Here is a 9,430-nt window from a genome sequence, read left to right on the forward strand (position 1 = left end):
GTGTGTGTGTGTGTGTGTGTGTGTGAAATGTTTTGAAGCTAAAAACATTCTCCTATGAATATATACTTTCAGGAAAACATTTCAAAGATATATGGAATACAGGGTGAATACAGGGACAGAAGTATTTCCTCTCGAAATGGATGGAGGGAAACTATTTTTTTAAATGAAGGGTATGAGTTCTGGGGGTTGCTCAGTCTCCAGGGGATGGTCTCACACTGACATCTCTCTCTCTTAAACTTTCCCCAAAGTAGAGGATAGAAAAAGAGCAAACGCCAGAACGTATCACATCTTGGAGGTGGGGCATGTGTCAGGTGCACTGTTGTACACATTCTTCTTAGGATATTATTACTCAGTCCATTGTTTGTGCTTCTTGCTTTTCCTTTTAAAATCTTCTATATATGAAGATTCAGCATATGGCTATTTTGATTTTTCTGTATATTGTAAATTTTATACAATTAAATACTGAGGAAAAAAGACAATATACATTGCCATTGTAACTGCACATTCTGACTGCATAAAACACGTCACACTCAGGTTCCCGATGGGAAAAGGGCCTTCAGAAGGCAGGCGCCCTCAGCTGTTTCACTTTCACTGCATACTTTCTGTGATTTCTTGAAGCTGAGGGGATGAAGACAAAGAGAAGGAATACAGAAACGGGACTGGGACATCGGCAGGCGTCCTTGATCGCGTGGTTTGCTCAGCCTCTGCAGAGAACCCAAAGCCTCTGGAATTGAGAGAGGCGAAGAAACCCTAAAATGCTGGCAGTCATGTGACTTCTGTCATCTCGCAGTCAGTCAGCTTTGGTGCTTGTTGTGTGTGCCACAGGGCTCTCTGAACCACAGTCTCAGGTTTTGTCTAAAAGAACTAACTATATGTTAAGGACGGCCACACAAAGCTCACTGACAATGGCTACGATGTAGGTATGATACCGCCCCCACTCCGCAGAGCAGAAACCTACGGACATATGGCAATTTGTTAAGGTCTAGCAGTTGAGACAGTAGTAGAGATGGGATTTGAACCCGCTCTGCCTAGAGAGCGCCTGCATTACTGTTCTCTGTGGAAGCAGAAGCATGTAACTTGATTCTTCAGCATGACCACACTTTTCAGTTTACAGAATAGTCTACCAGACAGGTCAGGAGAGAGGCGCCACAGGATGGAATGTGTTCATCAGTAAATAATTGATTCACACCCCCACCTTCTGTCTGAGTCCTGACAGCAGCCTTCTAAGTCAAAGGATTTCTTATACTCTGAAAATGTACATAGTCCCTCAACAAATGATCTTAGACTGAAGGTATGGAAGAGTTTGAGAGAAAGAGAGAAGGGAAGGGCGGGGGAGGGGGGACAGGAGAGGAAGAGGGGGAGGGGGAGGGAGAGGGAGAGATTGAGAAAACACACACACACACACACACACACACACACACACACTCACTCACTCACTCACTCATTCAATCTCACATCTCAGTCCATCTGGAGCCTTTTGTAGCCCAAAGACAGACAGACTTATTTAACTCACATTTTCCTACAGAATCTAATTCTGTTGACATTCCCAACCACAGCATCAGAAAGGTGTGGCTGTTTCTTAACAAGGGGAGTTCCTCATTCCACAGCTCTGGAATCAGAATCCCCAAGACATCATCATCTCCTGGCAGGCAGTGGAAGGCCATGAGGAATGCCTGGCCATTAGAACACATCTCCAATTAAAAGAAACTGAGAAGTATGTATGTGTACTTGGCCATTAGAAGTATATCTGCAATTTAAAAAGTTTAAATGTGTGTGTGTGTGTGTGTGTGTGTGTGTGTGTGTGTGTGTGTATGGCCATTACAACACATCTCCAGTTTAAAAAATGTAAATATGTGTGCGCGTGCACATGTGTGTGCATGCGTGCATGTGAGTGTGTGCTGGAAAGGTGGCTCAGTAGTTCAGCGCACTGGCTGCTCTTACAGAGGACCTGAGTTTGATGCCCAGTTACTACGTGGCAGCTCACAACTGTCTATCACCCCAATCCCAGGGAATCTGACTTCCCTCTTCTGGTCTCTGCATGTATTGTATGCATGTGATATGTGGACATATATGCAGGCAGAAGAGCCACACACATAAAAGCAAAATAAGTACGTTTTAAGAATACACACATATTAAGACGCTTATAACATAGTAGGTTTCCATGTGACTCTTTCACACGTCCTTAGTGTTGCCTCTCTTCCTTTGTTTCTGCTGTACGCTCCCCTGCCCCTCCCCACGTAAGCTTCCCCCCTTACCCCACATCATTCTGCCTGCCCCCCTCCCACACACTTTCTTCTCCTCTCCTGAGGGTTCCTGGTTCTAGTCTCCTGGCTGCTACAGGTACTCTATGATAAACCTACAGATCTAAAGACTCAGAGCTAGGATGGACAAATGAGAGAGAACGTGTGTTTCTGGGTCTGGGTTACTAAAACCATAAACAATACATTAAACTAGAATAGTAATTAATAAAGTTATACTAATCAGTTTACATACAAAGTTCACTAGATAAATAAAATTCCATTAGGTATATGTAGCACAGCCTTATCACCCATCCTACAACTGATAATCATCTAATCACCCTATATAGAGGGATAGTGTTCCTCCAAGAAGCCTTAAGTTATCAAACAAACAAAAAAACCAGAGGCAGGTGTGGGGAGACCCTACAGAGTTGCTAGGGCTCCCAGAAACCCTCAAAACAATACAGTTTATGGAAGGTACCCTCGGTCACCTACTAGAGCATGATTGCAAGGCCCACACTTTGAGGACAGGACTTGGGTAAACCACGCTGGTTCTAATCTGGAAGTTTCTTTGCGGCTGGCTAGTTTTCACGGTGCCTTAAGGGGCCGTGGAGGCTGCTGAGGGAGAAGAGGCATCAACAATCGTACCGAGCTGTGAACCCTGAAAACCATAATAGCAATCAGCCTGGAAAGATATGCCAGTTAGTGCCACAGTGCCATGAATGTCACAGGGTAACCAACAGCTGGGGAGGTGTCACGGAAAAGAAAGATCACAAGAGCCGGGTATCAGGAACTTTCCTTAGAGACAGTGCCTCCGAGACATAAGGAGGCCGTTGCATCCGCCAGCATGAAGCCTGCACAGGATCAAACTGGTCAGCCACTCCAGCCTGGAGAAGAAGCCGGCTTCTGAGCCCTTGCACTAGCTCAGAGGGACAGTCAAGTTTTCTTCTGGGGTGTAGTTTGCCCATGTTGCAGTAGAGGGCTATCTACACGTGCGACAAAGCCTGGGGTTGGATTATTGTTCTGGCAGTAGCTTGATTAATCAGTTTTAATTAATTAAAACCCGTGACTGTATCCTAATGCCAAATGACTAACCTAACTCAAGTATCTTTTGTAAACTGTTTTAGTGACCAAGCATATCCTGGAGTCTCAACACTTGCTGTGTGTTCTCCATTCACAGGTGTAGTCTTTGAACACCTGCATCACCCCGTGCAACCTCACCGAGGACTTAGCCTTCTTCACCTCCACTACTCAGTGACCTCTTAAAGTGGTGTGAGGGTTCATAGGAGACAACAGGAAGCCGTAATTCAGCACCGGAAAGTCACAAGGAAAGCTGAATCCACGCCTCCACGGGGCCCTCACACATGCTACCTGTCTTATCTCCTGCAACTCCTCATCCTGACAAGCTGCTGTTGCTCATGCCCTGTTTCCAGAGAGGACGGTGTGCTTAGAAATGAAACATTTCTGCAACATTGATGTGGAATCACATTCAGACCTAGCAGTCTAACTGTGACACTAACAAAGGCGTGTCATTTCACAGATAGCAGAACACCTGTCAACCTAAGTAGGAAAGGATGATGTCTGTCTGTCCCACATGAACCCACGCCTGCCCCACCAGAGTCAACGCTGGCATTCAGAGAGACCATCTGTGCTAAGGGTTGACAGGCGCCACTGGTTTGATAAAGTCCTTACTTTTACATATTCACACGGTGATCATATTTCATATTTGTTAGAGAGCTTTCAGCCACACTCATAGTTTGCATGTGAAAATCTTTACTAACAATTATTTCTATGGCGGCTGAAAGAATGAGAGGTAACTTTTTGCTAGATGTGTTAATATTTCACTAGATTACGACCCAACCTAGAGAACAATACACTTCCTTTAAATGTTTAAGAACTGATTCTATTCGCTGTACAAAAGAAAGCAATCCTAGCAGTATTTATAGGTGTGTGAACTTCAAGCAGCATCTGCAAAGCCGCTACTGAGGACAGCAAGGATCCTTTGAAGAGAGCGTCTCCTGGTATCTACCCAAGGCCAAACCCTGGGCCTTCCTGCCAGCATGCTTTCCCAGCTGTTCTCCAGGATGCCATACACTGCTTTCAGAGTTCCTGGGATTTGTCTTATGCGCTATGAGCTGGACCACTTCTCTGCCCTGCACCCACTTCTGCAACCTTGAAACCCGTGTCAGCTCCCACGTTCCCAAGAACGCTTGAAGCCATGTAAAGAGCACTTATCCCAAATGTATAAGACCGATTCTGTCAACCTGTCCTTTACTATCTTTTTAATCAAAGTTTGTCCTTCCTTCAGCTACTCACAATTTGAGCCTCCTCATCTTAAAATCCCAAATCCCAAATGCTCCAAAGCATAGACATCACCCTACAAGTATAAACTCCCACACCCAACTCCAAGTGATGGGTCTTAGTTTGGGTCTCATGGGCTGAGGAACCTCCACTGCTCTTACAGAGTCCCCAGGATAGCGTCTCAGCAAGCAGATTAAGGTGCTCACAAACCACTCATAACTCCAGTTCCAGGAGAGCTGACACTCTCTGGCCTCCTCAGGCCTCTGCACACGCTCATGCAGACACACGCAAATACTTACAAACACAAATATTTGGATTTGAGTCCTAGCCCTGGTACCTTGTAAGATGAATGTTAAATATTCCAAATTTCAAAACATTTCTGATCCTAAGCATTTCTCAACCTGTACATTGATTTCAAAATTATAATATTTATCCTGGGTTCAATGTCTAATTCATAACAGAGGGAGATTATGATTTGAATATAAAAAGTGCTTAAGTGCTACTGTTAGTATTCTTGTCCTGCCTGGGGAACTGCACACATTGAGAACTTCAGGAGTCTGTAACTCACTGTGACATGGTTCCTATGCAGGAACCAAACAGGGACAGAGGGGACTCAGAAGTGTGCCAAATGCAGGTTAGAGGGGCTGGGTGAGGGATTGATTAAGGTTCTATTTTGGCACTTTTCTGTCATTTGAAAAGTCCCTCAATTCAAGGGGGTAAGGGTTCACATATTGAATCCTATTCCAGGTCTTTTGGGGGCCAACTTCAATAGCCATGCGCACACAACTGGACTGTTCACAGCATCTATTGTAAAGAGGAAACAGGCTCAACAGCCAACATTTGGATAACTCCATAAGCCCTGCAGACAATATTAGATATTTAATAATTAATTCCTTGGTGGCTGCAGAAGGCAATGAAATATTTTTGCTGTTGATTAAAGTGACTGTTTTGCCCTTAATCAGTTTTCTTTGGGGGGGGGGATCTCTGTGCAGAATGGAAAGGATAGGTTGCTAAAAGGAACTGGCCTGGCACAATGTCCCACCTGGTAATAGCTGGCCTTGGCCTCTATCATCAGCTGCTGAGTGGACAGCATCTTCTTCCTGCGTTTACACTCCTCCTTAAGCAGCTTGATCTCCCCAGCCTGCTTGGTGAGCAGCTGCTTGCTCTGCTCATAGTCGATCAGGCTCAGGCGCAGCCTCTCCTCCACCAGGTTTAGCTGCGAGGTGAGGAACTCCTGTGAGTGCATCAGGTATTCGATTGTGAGCTGCGCCAGTCGGATCAGCTTCAGCAGCACTGGGTCTACCCCCGACTGGCAGTGCGGGCACTTCTCGTCCTCCAGCTTGCAGAAGGTGATGTTCATGATGTTCTCCTGCAGTGTCAGGACGTCCACGGCGCCGGCAACCTTGTCCACGTCGATGGCGCTCAGCCGCCTCCAGTCCACGCTCTCCAGTCGCGGCCGGAACTGGAAGAAGGGCAGGGGGCCCGAGGCCGCGCTGGGGGGGACAAAGGCCATGGGGGCCGCGCCTGCGGCAGAGGCGTCAAGCCCCTCGGGGCTGTTGGCCAGAGGGTAGTAGACGTGCTTCTGGAAGGGCTGCGGAGGAAGAGACAGCGCGGCGGGAGGCGGGGGATGGAGAGCCAAGAGTCCAGGCAAACCCCGACCGTCCCTGTCCCTGCCCTGCATCCCGGGACAGACACCTCCGGCCACGTGCATCTTACCATGCTTGCAAGCCAGTCTGCCGCCTAGGCTTGCGCTGGAGGGACGGAGCAGAGTCTTCTCCCCAGCCCTGGCAGCCTCGGGGCCGCCGCCGCCACTCTCCTCGTGAGCCTGAGATGGCCCAGACACTCGCTGCGGCGGCGGCGGCCTAGGATCTGGGCGTCCAGGACGTTGCTATGGCAGCGCCCTGCCCCGACCTGGAGTAGAGGGCGTGTCCGCCCACGCGCGTTCAGCATGCGCCCTGGGACCTACCGGACCAGAAACACAGAGAAGACCTCTTGGACCAGCAGGAGACGCCACAGTACTGGTCCAGCTGTGTGGTGGGCATCTCTTGGCGGCCACCTTCCCTGACACCATCCTCCCTGGTTTCAAGAGGGGGCCCAGTGAGCCCCTAAAACATGCGTGGGGTCAATTCTCCAAGTCTTAGCTGAGGTCTTCTGGCCATCCATCCCTATGCTAAGGTTAGGTTCTGAGATACAAATACACATTTGTCTTTTTTTCACACGTTTGGGAAACATGTAGCAACAAAGTATAAAGTTAAGTGAGGGCTTAAGGGCCAGAAGAAAATCTGGGGTGGGGCATTCTGTATTTTGACTGTGGTATTAATTATGCGGATGTATACATTGACGTTTGCCAATTTTAATGGAAATGTATTTTTAAAATTAAGGGTGTGTTTTGTGCATTACTCCTCAATAAGGTTACACTTGTTCATTCCTCAGCCTTTCTAGATGCCTTACTTCCAAAGTTCTTTTAAAAGGTCTTGCTCTCCCTCTGTGGGCTGGCAGCTCAGCGTTGACAACTTGTCAGAACACAAACCAGATACCTCGCCCAGTATATGCAATAGCTTGCCATTCCGTTTTTTAAATAATAAAAAAATGTTATTCAACATATCTTAAAACGGTGAAGTTAAAAACGGATGGGAACTTAAGTCTTCAGCTTTCTATCAAGATTTACCGGGCTATGGTATTTACCTTACAAATCTGTGTTGGTGCTGCATTCCTTAAAAAATTCTAGCAGCGACTTGCAAACCCCAGGCCTCTCATTGTAGGGGTCTTCTGGAGGCTGCCTGTGGTTACCTCCGGGATCAAGGAGCTGAGGAAAAGCCAGGCATTCCTCAATCCACCAGGGAGGCCCTGCTTGGACCAACCATCAGGAAGATTTTTTTCTTTCCTAACAACCAAATATGTGAACAGAAGAAAGGAAAATACAATTCACAGTAACTATCTGGAAGTAAAGTTGGAACCAACTATTTTGAACACTTTCCAAAGTAATATAAATAAATCCACAAAAAAGTGTCCAGGAAATAAAACATGCACTTCACATAGGGCACACATTCACAAGATTCTGAGGCAGTAAGAAAAATCACATTTTACTGCAACCTAGCATAGAAGCCCTAAGAATATAGACCGTTTTAAAGACTGGTTCTTCCATGTACTTGATGCCTAGCTTATAACACATCTGCTGACCCTGACCCTCAGTTTCCCCGTCTGGGTTACGGACCTGGCAGGTTTGTGGATTCTGGGCTCCATCCACTGGGCTGGCAGGATCAGCGGGAACAGGAGAGGTGTGTCGCTCACCGCTGTATTTCCAGCACCTAGTGCAGAAAGGAAAGGCCATTCAGAATGTGCTTGGTTGATTAAAAAAAAAAAAAAAAAACGAAACCGCCGAGTGACTTAGATGTTCAGCAAAGAAGATAATGGCTCCAGGCCCATACCCTCCTATTTTCTTTGCCCTTTTAAACGGGTGAACCTTTGCTCTATTCCGAAGGCTCACTAGCTGAACGTGGGAGCGGCTCCCGCGCTTCCGCGGCATACCCAGTAAGAACCGGTGCAGGCCCAAGGTCTTGACAGTCCATGAGCTTAGGGCATTTGCGGTTAGCCATCCTTACCCCCTAGGTCGAATCCGCCACAAGATGGCCGGAACAGGAAGGCAGGGGGCATACTTTCCTGTTCCCCTACTCCCACCCAGACTGGGTTCCCAATCCTATGCAGCCTACTGTTCTGGGCACACTGCACTGCACTGCTGGCCTGATGAACCCAAAAAGACAAAGGCTCGGAAAGCCGGGTCCTACAAGGCAAAAGAAGGTTGAGGGGAGCTGCAGATCTGCAGTCTTGCGGATCTCAGCAGACAGAATAGGGAAGAAGAAGGCCCGACTTCGCCAACAGAGATGCGAGATGCTCTGTGTAGCTGAAGTCCGGCGGACGCCAGGAGCATCCTAGACCTCGGCTCACCCCAGCTGCGCGCTCCTGGGCGAAAGCCGGGCGCTGCAAGGCACGGGGAGTCACGGGGGAGCCAGATCCCGGGATTGCTGCTGGCGCAGAGGCGGGGCTCGCGGAGGCCGAGGAGCAACTGAGCAGCGAGAGGCAGGCGGGCTCCTTCTTCCAGGGCGCAAGATGAAGCGTGTCTGGTCCCGGCAAGTTGTGACGAGGCGGGTAGCCCAGCGTCGCTCCTTGTCCTCCCAGGCTCCAGGCCGTGGGTGGCTAAGGCTGCCCCACCCCCCTCCCGCCCCCTCCCCTCTACGGTCTTGTGGTGGCCTCTTCTCTCCGCTTACCCAGCTCCTCTGGCAGCTGGGCGGGACCGCCCGCGCCTAGACCGCAGCACTAAAAAAAACGCTCCTCCAATCCCGCAGCTGCTGCAGACACGTGATGCTACGCTGAGCTCTGTTGCTGGCTCTGGGTGCTAGCCCCGGGAAGACTTTTTCAAAAAGAACCCAGATTCACTTCTACACGGTAGTAATCCTCTCTTTTAGCTCGCGGATTCCTCTGAAGGGCAGATGTGATTTGTCTTCCCAGAAGAGATGAATTTTAACTGTAGATATCTGCAGATAAAAGAGAGCTTCAAGGCTCTAATGCGGATGTGCTGTAGAGCTAAGAAAAAGTGTGCACACCTCTTTAACCTGAAGTTGGAACTATGATCCTGCTGGAGAGGAAGGATCCCCGTATGCGCAATAGTGCCTCTCATAAAAACACCCTAAGTGAATGATACTCACTCAAGATGAGTTGGATTCCGAAACTAACGAGATGACAGAGCAGAGGCCGGCAGGAAGTAGGTTTTTAACACACTTGATGGAAGTCCATATTCTGCCTCCATAAGACTAGGCTGATTTCGCCTTTAATCCCAGCACTCGGGAGGCAGAGACAGGCAGATTTCTGAATTCGAGGTCAGCCTGGTCTACAAA

At 48.3% G+C, this 9,430-nt stretch overlaps 1 protein-coding gene across 6 annotated transcripts in view; it reads right to left on the reverse strand.

The window, feature by feature from the left end:
* The window catches only part of Dzip1 (DAZ interacting zinc finger protein 1), a 50,698-nt gene extending 41,967 nt beyond the window's left edge, over window positions 1-8,731 (reverse strand). For all 6 annotated transcript variants that reach the window (XM_029541692.1, XM_029541691.1, XM_029541690.1 and 3 more), the window contains exons 1-5: window positions 8,484-8,731; window positions 7,753-7,846; window positions 7,224-7,422; window positions 6,255-6,500; window positions 5,581-6,129 (exon numbers count right to left, since the gene is read on the reverse strand). In XM_029541692.1, the coding sequence (XP_029397552.1) occupies window positions 5,581-6,129; window positions 6,255-6,257 (552 nt within the window). In that variant the 5' untranslated portion in view covers window positions 6,258-6,500; window positions 7,224-7,422; window positions 7,753-7,846; window positions 8,484-8,731. The remainder of the gene's footprint in view (window positions 1-5,580; window positions 6,130-6,254; window positions 6,501-7,223; window positions 7,423-7,752; window positions 7,847-8,483) is intronic.
* Window positions 8,732-9,430: the final 699 nt, after the last annotated feature.

The sequence above is a fragment of the Mus pahari genome, chromosome 8 (genome assembly GCF_900095145.1).
Source record: "Mus pahari chromosome 8, PAHARI_EIJ_v1.1, whole genome shotgun sequence".
NCBI classification, from domain to species: domain Eukaryota; kingdom Metazoa; phylum Chordata; class Mammalia; order Rodentia; family Muridae; genus Mus; species Mus pahari.